This window comes from Eumetopias jubatus, unplaced genomic scaffold, assembly GCF_037043125.1.
Source record: "Eumetopias jubatus isolate StellerSeaLion01/CBP00866 unplaced genomic scaffold, mEumJub1_p1.0 scaffold_12, whole genome shotgun sequence".
Classification (NCBI taxonomy): Eukaryota; Metazoa; Chordata; class Mammalia; order Carnivora; family Otariidae; genus Eumetopias; species Eumetopias jubatus.
In genome coordinates, this window is record NW_028274818.1 from 81,199,080 (window position 1) to 81,212,949 (window position 13,870).

General features: G+C 44.9%; 1 protein-coding gene across 2 annotated transcripts in view; it reads left to right on the forward strand.

The window, feature by feature from the left end:
• Positions 1–4,185: 4,185 nt before the first annotated feature.
• Positions 4,186–13,870, forward strand: part of BMERB1 (bMERB domain containing 1) — a 162,128-nt gene continuing 152,443 nt past the window's right edge. The window contains exons 1-4 of one of the 2 annotated variants that reach the window (XM_028117451.2): positions 4,186–4,495; positions 7,492–7,562; positions 11,944–11,973; positions 12,055–12,234. In XM_028117451.2, the coding sequence (XP_027973252.1) occupies positions 4,186–4,495; positions 7,492–7,562; positions 11,944–11,973; positions 12,055–12,234 (591 nt within the window). Of the gene's footprint in view, positions 4,496–7,491; positions 7,563–11,943; positions 11,974–12,054; positions 12,235–13,870 lie in introns of those variants that run through there. The other variant, XM_088016996.1, reaches the window with a different exon arrangement.

Sequence of the window (13,870 nt, forward strand, 5' to 3'; positions counted from 1 at the left end):
GTATAATTTGCATAAAGCATAGTTCTTTTAATTCATCTGTAGCTACACTAAGCAAAGACCAGGTGCCTCCTGGGCACACCCAGCTTCAAGTCAACACACCCTCTTCCATTTGGATCCCTGCTGGAAAAATTCCAGAGAAAGGGTTCTGGAATGAAGGAGTGGGTGAGCTGAAGGGAAGAGGGAGGTTTCCACAGTTTCCTGTCAGCCTCCCGTGAGCCTCAAGACGGTTTCCTGCTCTGTGCCCATACCCAGAAACTAGTGATGTCTTAGAGGTGATCTTGATAGGGTTTGAGGAGCTTCAATGACCTTTTTTTTTTTAATAGATTTTGTGGGGTTTTTTTTGAGAGAAAGAGAGAGTATGAGCAGGGGACGGAGCAGAGGGAGAGGGAGAAGCAGACTCCCCGCAGAGCAGGGAGCCCGACAGGTGGCTCCATCTCAGGGCCCCAGGATCACGACCTGAGCTGAAGGTAGATGATTAACCGACTGAGCCAACCAGGCACCCCTCCTTTTTTTTTTTTTTTTTTTAGGTGTAGCCTTAACTGATTGCTTCCTCTGCTCTTTGTCTTGCAGGCTTTTAAGCATAGAAGGCTTCCATTTGTCAGTAGAAATTTCAGAGAAATCTTCAAGAGGAGATAGAAGATTTTAGACACTGTAGCCCACAGGGTGGTTCTTATGAAGTCTCGGTTCATTTAAATAAAATGAAATAATCACTGTTACAATAAGCTTCATTGTAATCATCCTAATGTATTTTTAATGTGATCCTTAGGTGTACATTGAAACTCAGTTCCCACAATAGTGCTTATTCCCTGCTGAAAGCCTTCCTCACAAAATGCCTCTTTTACATTTGAACACGGCGCTGTGGCGCTGTGTTCTCCAGCTATTCCCCACTGTTCAGAGATATTAGTGTCACATGGAATGTGTTGCCTCATTATTGCTGGAGGGCTCCGAATCACAGCTTGCACAGATGATGAAGCATTGATGTAATGAATTAATCTATCTTAGAGCATCTCCTCTTGTTTGAAGGTTATGCAGATCCTTCAGCATTTGCTTGAGTAATAGTTTGTCCTTAATAACCGGATTTTTTTATTGTTTTTAAGAAGAGACAAGTATATAGCAACCCATGTAAAACCATCTCAGCCTTCTTAGTATTTACTTATCTTTCTTTCAACTCCCATTAAGCAAATATGTTGAGCTGCTTGATAAAGATCACCGTAGATTTTGGAGGATATATGGCCCTGCAGATTGTTGGCAATTTCCTCCCTCACTGGGTTTCTAGGAGTAAATGAGTTAATGCGTTGGGTGCCTCGTAGGTAACAGACACATGTAGTGGGCTCTCAGTGATTGTCAGCACCACCCTTCAGGTGTGCCAGATTTAGCAAAATAAATTAAAAAAAATAGAGACTGCTCTGTCAACTTTGAATTTCAGATGAGCAGTGAAAATTTTTTAGTATAAGTCTGTCGCAAATATTGCATGGGACATACTTACACTAAAAAAGTTATGCATTGTCATCTGAAATTTCAAAGTTAACTGGACATCCCGTATTTCACCTGGACACCACCCTAATCCCTCCCCACCCCCACTTGCCTGCTTCTGGTCTCCAATTTTGCTCTATTATTCTAACAAATTTGGTCAAGGGGATGGTGTAGGAATCATCTGGGAATTTTTCTTTTTTCATAATGAAGGCCACAATTTCCTCTAGACGGCAATGAGATTTTTTAAAAAAGGCATTGTGAATACAAATTCTTGCCACAAGCGTATAGGTTAGTGCTTGGCATATCCTAGTGCTCAAGAATATTGATCTATTGAGTGAATGAATGAAAAAGAACTGGACCAACAGATAGTCCTAATCTATACACATTGAGAAATGGGCAGTTTCATTTCAGCTAACACGATCAGTGAGATCAGAAGGGTTACAGAGAAGGTAGATATGATAAAGTGGGACGCAGTAGGCTGAATAATGGCCCTCCAAAAATGTCCACACCTGAACCCCCAGAACCTGAGAACACATTATCTTATATGGCAAAAGGGAGTTTGTAGATGACCCTCAAGGTAAGGATCTTGAGATATGGAGATTATTCTGGATTATCCAGATGGGCTGAATGTAATCACAAGGGTCCTTCTAAGAGGGAGACAGGTGGGTCAGAGTTGGAAATGACTGTGCGACAACAGAAGGGGTGGGGGATGCCTGGCTGCTGACTTTGTGTCAAAGAACACAGAAACTGGCAGATTCCCAAGAATTGAAGAGAATGGGTGTATTAGTCAGCGAGGGCGGCCAGAACAAAATACCACAGAGCAGGTGGGTTAAAAAATAAGTTTATTTTTCTCACAGTTCAGGAGGCCAGAAGTCCAAGGTCAAGGTGTCAGCCGGGCTGGTTTCTCCAGAGGCTTCTCTCAAGGTGTCAGCCGGGCTGGTTGCCCCAGAGGCTTCTCTCCTTGGCTTGCAGGTGGCTTCCTTCTCTCACTGGGTCCCCACACTGTCTTTCTTCTGTGCATGCACTGCCCTGGTGCCTCTTTGTGTCCAAATTTCCTCTTCTGATCAGGACACCAACCAGATTGGATTGGGGTCCCATTCTGAGGGCCTCATTTTTCACTCAATTACCTCTTTTCTCTGTCTCCAAAACAATCACATTCTGAGATACTGGGGGTTAGGGCTCCCACATACAAATTTTGGGAGGGACCCAATCAGCCCATAACAATAAGGTAGACAAATGGAGGAAGTGTGCAAAATAACTGGTCAATCCCCCAGAGTGGAGACTAAGGTGATAGATACGTAACAATTCAGTGCAATGCAAAGTAATCTGGGGTTGGATACCAGACCTAAAAAGGACTTCAGCGGGACAACTGGCAATAATTTGAATAAGGTCTGTAGATTAGGTAACAGTATTACATGAGTGATAATTTTTTGGTTTTGATCATGGTACTACGGTTATGCAAGATGTCAGTATTTGGGGAAGCTATATCATTGGGTGATGCCTATATGGGAACTCTGTACTATTTTTGTAACTTTTTTCTAAGTCTGGAATCATTTCGAGATGAAAATTTAAAATCAAAACAAATTAAAATGAGGGGCGCCTCATCCTTTCCCTCTCCCTCTGCCCCTCCCCCCCATTCGCACGTGCGCGCGCGCGCGCTCTCTCTCAAACAAAACAAATCTTTAAAAAAATTAAAAGGAGGGCGCCTGGGTGGCTCAGTAGTTAAGCGTCTGCCTTTGGCTCAGGTCATGATCCCAGGTCCTGGGATCGAGCCCCGCCTCGGGCTCCCTGCTCCGCGGGAAGCCTGCTTCTCCCTCTCCCACTCCCCCTGCTTGTGTTCCCTCTCTCGGTGTCTCTCTCTCTCTCTCTCTCTCTCTCTGTCAAATAAATAAAATCTTTAAAAAAAATTAAAAGGAAATAAAATAGGGTAAATAAATAGAAGAGGGAGAATGAGAATAGGTTTGGATGTGTCAGAGAAAGAGGAAAAGAAGCAAGGAGGGCTGAGTTCCTTGGGGTCAGAGATGGTACCTGTGGCTGAGGTCCCCAGTGACCCCCTGCTTCTGGGACACTGCTTGGGAGCTCAGGATGTTTTGCGGCACAATATTCAGTGAGGTCCCTCCAGCCTCACTTCCCATTTACGAAAGGCTTATATTTCAACTTCTGGATTTGTCTCCTAAGTGACATAACAGCGTATTGTGTGCGTTGGAAGGGTGAATTCCTTGCATATAAACATTTAACATACACCGCCCTCTCGGTAACTGGAATTTGGTATTCTCTCTTTCCTCTTTCCTTTTCTTCCTATCTCTACCAACCTATTTTTTTTCTTTTTGAGATATAATTCACATACCATAGACTTCACCACCCAAAGAACCGCACGCCCAGTCACTTCGCATCCCTCCCCTCCCCCAACGCCCAGTCTCTGACAACCACTAGTCTACTTTCTGTCGCTAGGCATTAGCCTATTCTGGACTTTTCATGGAAATGGATCATGCATTCCGTGGACCGGCCACATTTTAAAGGCTCAGCCCCACAATGGCTAGTGGCCAGGGGATTGGACGGCGCGGACTGGGTGTGCGCGGGGCACCCAAGGGCTCCGGAGCATCTGGGAAGACAGGTGCTGGTGGCGGAGGCGGCGCGGAGGGCAGGGCCGGCGGGCGGGCGTGGCCCCGGGAGCGGGCGCCGCGGTCGGTGGCGGGCGCCCCCCGCGCGGGCATGGCGGGCTGGTGGCCGGCGCTGCTGCGCGCGGCCCGGCGCTACCCGTGGCCCACGAACGTGCTGCTCTACGCGGCGCTTTTCTCCGCCGGCGACGCGCTGCAGCAGCGGCTGCGGGGCAGTCCGGCGGACTGGCAGCAGACGCGGCGCGTGGCCACCGTGGCCGTGACCTTCCACGCCAACTTCAACTACGTGTGGCTGCGTCTGCTGGAGCGCGCGCTGCCCGGCCGTGCGCCGCGCACCGTGCTGGCCAAGGTGCTGTGCGACCAGGCGATCGGCGGGCCAGTGGCCGTCTCGGCCTTTTATGCCGGTGAGGGACCGGGGCGGGGAGCAGGGGCCAGGGCGAGATCCGCAGAGGGGGCCAAAGAATCCAAAAGGATCCAAGGTTGGGGGTGGGTGGCACTGGAGGCCGGGGCTGAGGGCTCCCGGGGCTGGGGGCTGCAGGAGGCAGGGATGGAGCGGGACCCCGACCAGGGCTGGAAGCCAAGGGGTGGGGATGGGGGCAGGATTTCAGGGGGTCTCCTGAGAGGGCCAGGGTCGAGGTGCCAGAGCTGAGAAGTCTGGGAACCGAAGATTAAGTGGGAGAAGCTGGAAAGGCGGGGGATGTGAAGGGGCCAGGGGCCAGGATCTCAGTTGGGACGCCGGGGTTGAGTACAGTCAGTGGCTGGAGGTTTCAGGGGGGCCCTGGGGCGTCGTTTGGAACTAGAGGGAAGCAGGACTGGGGGTCCATTTCCCCCATGGAAAAGGTCCACATGAGTGTCGAGGCGATCACAGCCCGTGGGCGTGGAGTCTGCCACCCCTATAACGCAGTTGTGGGACCGGGCTGTGGTGGGACCGGGCTGCCTGCTCCCGGGAAAATCCCCGCCTGGAGCTATGGGCCTCCGGACCACTGGCAGACACTCCTTTCCGACACACCAACCAAATGCGACGGGCCGTGGGACCATGGGAGCAGACCCGCTGGAACCTGAGGTAGGAACAGGTTCCCCCAGAAACTTCGTGCTCAAGGCCTTAGTCCTGCTTCGGTAATGAGATTTGCCTTTGGGGTTCCCGTCCCTCTGTGAAAAGCCAAGAAAATGTGAGTGGACCTTGGACCCTGCCTTGGAGAACTCTGCCTGTGAAAGTCGTGGGAGGTCCCTCCTCAGAAAATCGGCCCTTAAGGCCGGACTTTAGGAATCTTCCTCAGGGCCTTAAATACCAAAAACAATGGGAGGGACTCTGTAGCCTCCATCCTCCTAGCAGTTTCCATAGCCTGTGAGGGAGAAAGGGTGGGGGACCATCACCAATTCCCCAAGAAAATCCAGGGGTCCTGGGCCGGGCATTTAGGGATAGAGGAGGTCTAGAGAAGACCCAAGAAGGTCTTTTTTTCAGTGGCTGCCGGTGCCTTCTAAACCAGGTCAGGGGGAGTCACGTCAGCGCCTTGAGCCTACGCTGCCCTCTGGATCTTATTTTGGAAGGCCGGATCCGGTTCCTTTCCTCACAAAGCCCACAGGAGGCACGAAGGACCTGGTTGCCTGTTGTAGCCTCAGCCAACTGCAGGGCCAGTGGGGTCAGGGAAATAAAGGACCTGGGGAGCGGGCTGCTGGGTGCCTGGCCCCAAGGTGTGACTTCCAGGCCACATCTGCAAAGGGGCTCCTCAGGTCCATTAAGGCAATTGCCTTGAACCCCGGTGAAGGGGTTGGGACCTAGGGGCTGGGCTTTGGGGACCGTGTTTCCATTTACTCCTCCAACAACCCAGTGAGGCAGATCCTCTTTGTTATTCCCGTGTTACAGATAATGAAACTGAGTCTCAAAGGAGGTTAAGTGACTCGCCTGAAGACAACATAACCCATGCCAGGTTCTTAATCTTGAGTGTTGTCCTTTTGTCTGAAGCCAGAAAGGGGCTGCTGCAGAAACGAGGCCCCGGGGGGCCTGTGATTTAAGCCTGAGGCTCCTGACATGGATTCCGACCCAGATGGCTGCTTTGTTTTGCTTTTTAGATTTCTGGCCCAATTTCCCTCTCCCCGTGTGAAAATGAAGGGCGGCGGGTTGGGTTGGATGTTTGTTCAAGGCATTTCCAACTTAGAAATTGCATATATCAGATGATCCTTTGTGCTGGGGACACCTTGGGGAGCTCAGATTATGATGGAGAGGTCTGGCTCGGAATCCACACCTCGGTTGGACTCGGTCCGATATTAACCTCCCTCATTTCCGCCTCTGTAACTCCCAACCTCAGGGGAGTGTTTGGGTTGGGGGGGCGGAGGACTCGGGTGTCCAGTGAAATAAGGCACATAAAGTGCTTAGCGCTTAATTAGTGCTTGGTAAGTGGCACCCGAAATTACCAATATGCGCCTGGGTATTCTTGTAAATCCTGTTCTAAGAATCCCTTGCAACTGACTAAAAAACCCTCCTATTTTCCCTTCCTCCTAATCGGATTTGAAGGAGACTTTTTAAAGCCCTTTTATTTTTACTCCTTCCTAAAATAGGAGGATTTTGTCTCTGCTCCCTGAATTTCCTTTCAGGGTTGGTGAACATACAGAGTTTTCAGAGTGTTTTTAGAAAGCCTGAATTGGTGTTCTGCTTTCAAATTCTGATTGGAATAATTCTGATTAGAATGCTGATGGGAACTTGGTAGTTGCCAGAATACCCAGGGTCCATCAGCCTTTTTCTTTTTAAAAAGAAGGAAATTAATTTTTTTTAAATTTTATTCATTTAGTTATTTAAAGATTTTATTTATTCATTTGAGAGAGAGCGAGTTCGAGCTAGAGCACAGGCCAGGGGGAGGGGCAGAGGGAGAGGGAGAAGCAGACTCCCCACGGAGCGGGGAGCCCAGATGTGGTGGGACTCGATCCCAGGACCCTGGATCATGACCTGAGCCGAAGGCAGATGCTTAACCAGCTGAGCCATCCAGGCACCCCTAAATTTTTAAGATTTTTAAACATTTTACAAAAAGTTTGGAAGGCAGAGAAGAAAAGTCACTGATTGTCCTGCTCTCTGAACACTGTGAATTCTCTTACAATTTATATATATATAATACAATTTATTATATGTACATATCTTTCTGCTGTCACTTTTATACTGCTATTTTCACTTCATATTTATCATTCCTTTAAGATTTATCTAGTTTTTTTAAAATTCTATTTATTTTTAAAAAAGATTTATCTAGTTTTAGAATGGAAGTCATGTTTTCACTGTTAGGTTGGAAGGGACATAATGAACGAGAGTTACTGGTGGGTACTCTGCATATTAGAAGAGAAAACTTGAACTGTTATACAGTTTTCTTCCTACTGAATCTTGCAAAATTCCTGTGGTGTGTGTTTTTACAAATAGGTATGAGTATTCTCCAGGAAAAGGATGACATATTTTTGGACCTGAAACAGAAATTTTGGAATACGTACAAGGTAAGACAGACTTTTGAAAAGGTAACCAAGATCTTTTAGTATATTTGTAACATTAAATACATTTTAAGAAAACTATTCTTATGTTAGGGCTCCAGTTGGTTGGCACAAGGTATAGTATTTTTTTTTAAAGATTTTATTTATTTATTTGAGAGAGAGAATGAGATAGAGAGAGAGAGAGAGAGCACGAGAGGGAAGAGGGTCAGAGGGAGAAGCAGACTCCCCGCCGAGCAGGGAGCCCGATGCGGGACTCGATCCCGGGACTCCAGGATCATGACCTGAGCTGAAGGCAGTCGCTTAACCAACTGAGCCACCCAGGCACCCAAGGTATAGTATTTTTTTTTTAAAGATTTTATTTATTTATTTGACAGAGAGAGACACAGCGAGAGAGGGAACACAAGCAGGGAGAGTGGGAGAGGGAGAAGCAGGCTTCCGGCTGAGCAGGGAGCCCGATGCGGGGCTTGATCCCAGGACCCTGGGACCAGGGCCTGAGCTGAAGCTAGCCGCTTAGCGACTGAGCCACCCAGGCACCCCAAGGCTATAGTATTTTGACGGAGAGATCTTAGATTTGTTTCGAAAGAGAAATGAGAAGCAGCTTTAAGAGCGTCTATACATTAGGAGCGTCTATACATGAGTGTCTGAGTTTTAGTCAATGTTTGCAATGATTCCTGTTTTTTTAAATTTACTCTTATTAGTGATTACAGTTTATTTAGTGAATTTTGGAGCCAAAGAGGTTATTGCAAAATAGGAAAAGTAGAATGTTGAGTGATGAATGGAATCGCTCTGGAGCCAATATTCCCAGGTGTACATTCTGCTGAGTCCTTGTGAAGGATAATGTTTCCCAAGATTATGTCCAGGCTTAAAGTAAGTCACCTGTTGTACTGTTTGCTCAATGCAAATATACACACCCCAGTCCAACAAATATTTGTTAGCTTATTCAATGAAGATTTATTGAGCAGTATCCATAAAGCCTGGCAAAATCAGGGGTGCTTTCCATTTCTGGCCTAGAGGATGCTTGATTTTACTAATCCCAATGAGGTGACTTTTCAGGATTGCCGAATATACACAGACTGGCCTTGGGCTTCACATGTACTTAATTCCCTATCAGAAGCAGTGCCAAGCCACGCCGGCTATTGCCCGTACTGTTTCTGGCATTTTCTATTGAGTGACACTGAGCCCCAGAATCAGCATTGCCCAGTTGATGGTTGGAGGCAGATAATAGGGAGTGTGGAAGCCACATGCTAGGGACAGTCCTTCTTCCTTTTAAGGGAAAAGAGTATTCAGAACTTGTTACTTCTCTTGGGGCAGAAATTGTGAGCCCGTTGCGACATCCAAATGGAATTTTCGTCTACTTTATTTTGGAAAAAGGAATAAGTTTTCCCATTATGTCATGGATCCCATGGAGGTGTAGACATTTAACATTTAAAAAAATAGCATGCGAGCAGAATTGGGGAAGAAAGGGGCTTTAAGCAGGGACTTGCAGATGCTTCATATTCTCCTCCCTTAATGAAGACACACAGGCCACCTTTGTTGGGTGTTGAACGCATGCCAAGGATCCTGAACGTCAGTAATAGTGCCAGGAGAAACCAGCTGGAGAGTTATTGTAACCAGGTTCACATAAGAAACAGGGAATGGGAATAGGAATGATTGGAGAGCTATTTAGGAGGTAGAATTGGTAGCTCTGGGTGAACGATTGGTGATCGGGGTAATGGGCAAGGACACATCTAGGATGACCCACAGGTTTCTGGTTTGAGTAACTGCATGAGTGGTGGCCCGTCACTTGAGATACGACATAGCGAGCCAATTGGAAAAAAAAAAGGTAGATGAGTTCAGTTTGAGAAATGTTGAATTCTAGAAACCTTTAGAATATCCAAAGGGAGGGGAACCTGGGTGGTGCAGTCGGTTAAGCATCTACCTTTGGCTTGGGTCATGATCCCAGGGTCCTGGGATCGAGCCTGGCATTGGGCTCCCTGCTCAGCAGAGAGTCTGCTTATCCCTTTCCCTCTGCCCCTCCCCCCTTCTTGTGCTCTCTCTTGCTCTCTTTTTCTCTCAAATAAATAAATAAAATCTTAAAAAAAAAATAGAAGATCCAAAGGGAGATTTCCAAGTGCACAGAGGAGAGCCCAGAGCTAGGGATATTAGATATGGAATAAACTGGGTTAAAACCAGGTTCTTGAGTCAACTTCATCAATGAAACCAAGAGCACAAATGGTAGGGGTCCAAAAACAAGAAGCAGCCAAAAAGAATCTGTCACAAAAGGCTTTCTTGTAGCCCAAAGGATTTGTAAGAGTAGAATAGCTTTTTTTTTCCTTAGAAACTTCGCTCAATATATGTCTTTAAGAAGCCAGAAATTTTGTAAATTTCCTATGTCTAGAAAATGGGGTCCTTTAGTTCCCCCCCCACCCCCCAATCCAACTTCTTTGGATGACGGTAGAAAGGACGTGCCTAGTTTATTTGTTGTTGACATGTAGGTACTATTTGAGTTTTTGATTGGTTTGTTTTTGTGCAGAAGGCATGCAATTTCTGTCTCTTTCCACCAGCTCTTTCCCCAGTAGGGGGGCTCAGGTATGTTACCTCTTAGAAATTTATCTGATAATTACATTCATATCTTTTATAGTTTTTGAAAACTTTAATTTGGAAATAATTTCAAACTGACGGAAAAGTAACAAGAATAATTAAAAGAATACCCTTTACCCATAGTCACCCATAGTTAATATTTTGCCCATTTGTTTTATTATTTCCTGACTTGATCTGTCTATATCTATCCATCTTTCTGTTTCTTTGAAGCATCTGAGAGTAAGTTGCACAATTACCCTTTACCCTTAGATACTTAAGTATCTATTTTCTAAGGATAAATAAGTTATTTTATGTAACTACAGCAGAGTTAGCAACTTCAATACATTTAACAATGGTAATGAGCCTTTCAGCTCATCCACCATCCTTCTGCCATGTTTGTCAATCGACTCTCTGATGGTCTTTATAGCATTTCTCTTCCTTTTAGTACAGGATCCAGTCTAGGGTCAGGTAGTGCATTTAATTGTCATGTCTCTTTAGTCTCCATTAATTGGGAACTTTTTCTCAGCCTTCTTTTACCTATTACAACACTAATATTTTTTTTATTTAAATATTTTTTTAAAAATTTTATTTATGTTTGAGAGAGACAGAATGACAGAGAGAGAATGAGAGGGGTGAGGGTCAGAGGGAGCAGCAGACTCCCGGCTGAGCAGGGAGCCCGATGCGGAACTTGATCCTGGGACTCAGGATCATGACCTGAGCCAAAGGCAGTCCCTTAACCAGCTGAGCCACCCAGGTGCCCCAACACTAATATTTTTGAAGAATACAGTTCTGTTCTCCCTCCCCCAAACAACAACAACAACAACAACAACAACAAAGCATTCCCTTTTTTGGGGGCATTTTGTAATCCATAAGAATGTCAGCTAAACTTATTCTATAGCAAGAAATAGTAGAATATATTATTCACCTTAAATCTTTTTTTAATAAAAAAAATCAAACATTTTAGATAAAATTAGAGTCACCTCTGGCTCATTGCTTGAAATAGTAGAAGATATTATTATTACTTTTTAAGAAGATTTTATTTATTTATTTGAGGGGGGAAACAAGCAGGGAGGGGGGAGGGGCAGAGGGAGAGGGAGAAGCAGACTCACTGCTGAGCAGGGAGCCCTACAACCATGCAGGGCTTGATCCCAGAACCCTGGGATCATGACCCGAGCCAAAGGCAGTTAACTGATGAGCCACCCGGACACCCCCAGCAGAACATATTATTAACAAATCATTCCACGAAGAATGATAAATTTAAAACTTTACTAATGATCCTTTTATAGATATATTCCCGTAACTTTTGCTTGGGCTAACAGGAAAACCACAGTGTACGCATAGATGCTGTTATTTTGAAAGCAGCTGTTTAACAGAAATGGTGCTGATTCTGGTCGCCTTTTCATTCCGGACCTGTAATATGACTACTATAATCGCCTCGCACCTCAAAGCTCCTTGCACTGCTCCCACCCTCTTCTATTGGAGAGACTTTAAGGAGTCTGATTTAATCGGCTTAGTCTGAAATACAATCCCACCTCTGCATTCTATCTGCCTGGTATTTCTTAATCTTTGGGATTGTTTCTGTGTGTGTGATTAAAAGGCATTCTAGGGGCGCCTGGGTGGCTCAGTTGGTTAAGCGACTGCCTCAGCTCAGGTCATGATCTCAGGTTCCTGGATCGAGCCCTGTGCCGGGCTCCCTGCTCCGCGGGAAGCCTGCTTCTCCCTCTCCCTCTCCCCCTGCTTGTGTTCCCTCTCTCGCTGTGTCTGTCAAATAAATAAATAAAATCTTAAAAAAAAAAAGGCATTCTAATCGAGTTTTTCTGTATTCCAGAGCGGTCTGATGTACTGGCCTTTTGTGCAGGTGAGTTTCTAACTACTCAGAATGCTAATTGATGGCTGTGGTTGGCATGGAACCCTAGCGCACTCTCTCTTTCTGTTACAGCTGACCAACTTCGGCCTGGTTCCTGTTCACTGGAGGACAGCTTACACTGGACTCTGTGGTTTTCTGTGGGCCACCTTCCTTTGCTTTTCACAACAGAGTGGCGATGGCACATTCAAGTCGGCTTTTGCCTTCCTTCATGTAAACGAGGCCAGTGTGCTTGAAAGGCCCCCCAAGAAATGAGAAGCCAAGGACTCCCTGACAATGACAATTTTCTTTTTCTTTCTTTCTTCTTTTTTTTAATGCAGTGGATTGCTTTGCCAATAAGAGAGTCTATTTATCAGTTATGTGCTTCATTTTGGAGAAGGACTCTTGCATAGACTCTGTTGTTTCATTATCTAGGAATACTTAAAATTTTATCCAAACCTTTTTTTTCCCCCATTCTGGCCTGAAAGTCTCACTTCTCTAATATTTTTACTCCTCTAATTCTTTGGTTAATACTGGTAACAGCGACATCATGGCATTTTGCAGTAATTCTGATTTCTATGCTGATATTTTAATGCCGGTTGATTTAAAGAACCTGTTTTGATCATTTACATTTCACATCTAAAATCTCAGGTTATCCCCCCAAACACTTTTCGGTCAGCTTAACTTTTATACCAAAAGTAGTTCTTAGAGTAAATTTCTATTTACATAGAGCTCAATCGAGAAGATTGAATACCGAATTTTTTTTCTCGAAATACTTTATATAATAATTTATTGTGACACTGACACTTGGTTCCGTAAGTATATTTTATGCCCGTCAAAAAAATAATCGTATCTGATTGGCGTTTCCTGTATGGAATGTATTTTGCAGATATCCTCTACTTTTGTAATTTCGAAGTTAAGCACTTTTTAGTTAACATGTTCTAGTTTTGCGCCTATTCAGTTGACTGAAGGACCCCATTTTCTAGACGTAGGAAATTTACAAAATTTCTGCCTTAAGACATATATTGAGTGAAGTTTCTAAGAAAATGAACAATTTATCTTCCTCCGGAAGGAAAAACTCTGTTCCTTAGATTTACGGGGAAAAGAGCCCAAATTTCACACTGAGGTTATATTTTTAAAAATCAGTGCTATCCAAGGTTGCCCGGGTGGCTCAGTTGTTTGGGCATCTGATTCTTGATCTTGGCTCAGGTCTTGATCGCCTGGTCATGAGTTTGAGCCCCGAGTTGGGCCCCACGATGGGCACAGAGCCTACTTAAAAAAAAAAAAAAAAATCAATGCTTTCCAGTAAATCTTTATCAGTAATCTTTAATCTAGACATGAGAAACTTGATCCAGACTTTTCAGATTCACTCAGTTTGTCTAACCTCAAAACCAGGGGTTCTAAAAATGATATGACTATCTCAAGAGGTTTCAGCAAACTTCACCTAAGAATTTGTACCATCATGCTACTGCTTCCAGTGGAGTATTGTACAAATTTTAAGATGGGAAGCACTGAAATGTTAATAATACATTCATCTTGTGCATTTGTATTTAAGATTAAGAATGTATCCTAAAAAAAAAAAAAGAATGTATTCTTAAATTTTTTATGCACATAATTCATAATATAAATTTATGTAGCTAATAAGTATATAATGTCTAAGTATGTGATTTATTTGAATTTAATCGGTATTAAAATATCTTACATTATTGGGAATAGGAAATTTCTAGATAGCTTCTAAAATAATTTGTTACCTACATTGTTTTGAAAGTCGCTAATGCAACATAAAAGCTTTTTCATAATACCTACGACAAATTTTGTCAGGTGCCTGGGTGGCTCAGTTGGTTAAGCGACTGCCTTCGGCTCAGGTCATGATCCTGGAGTCCCAGGATCGAGTCCCACATCGGGCTCCCTG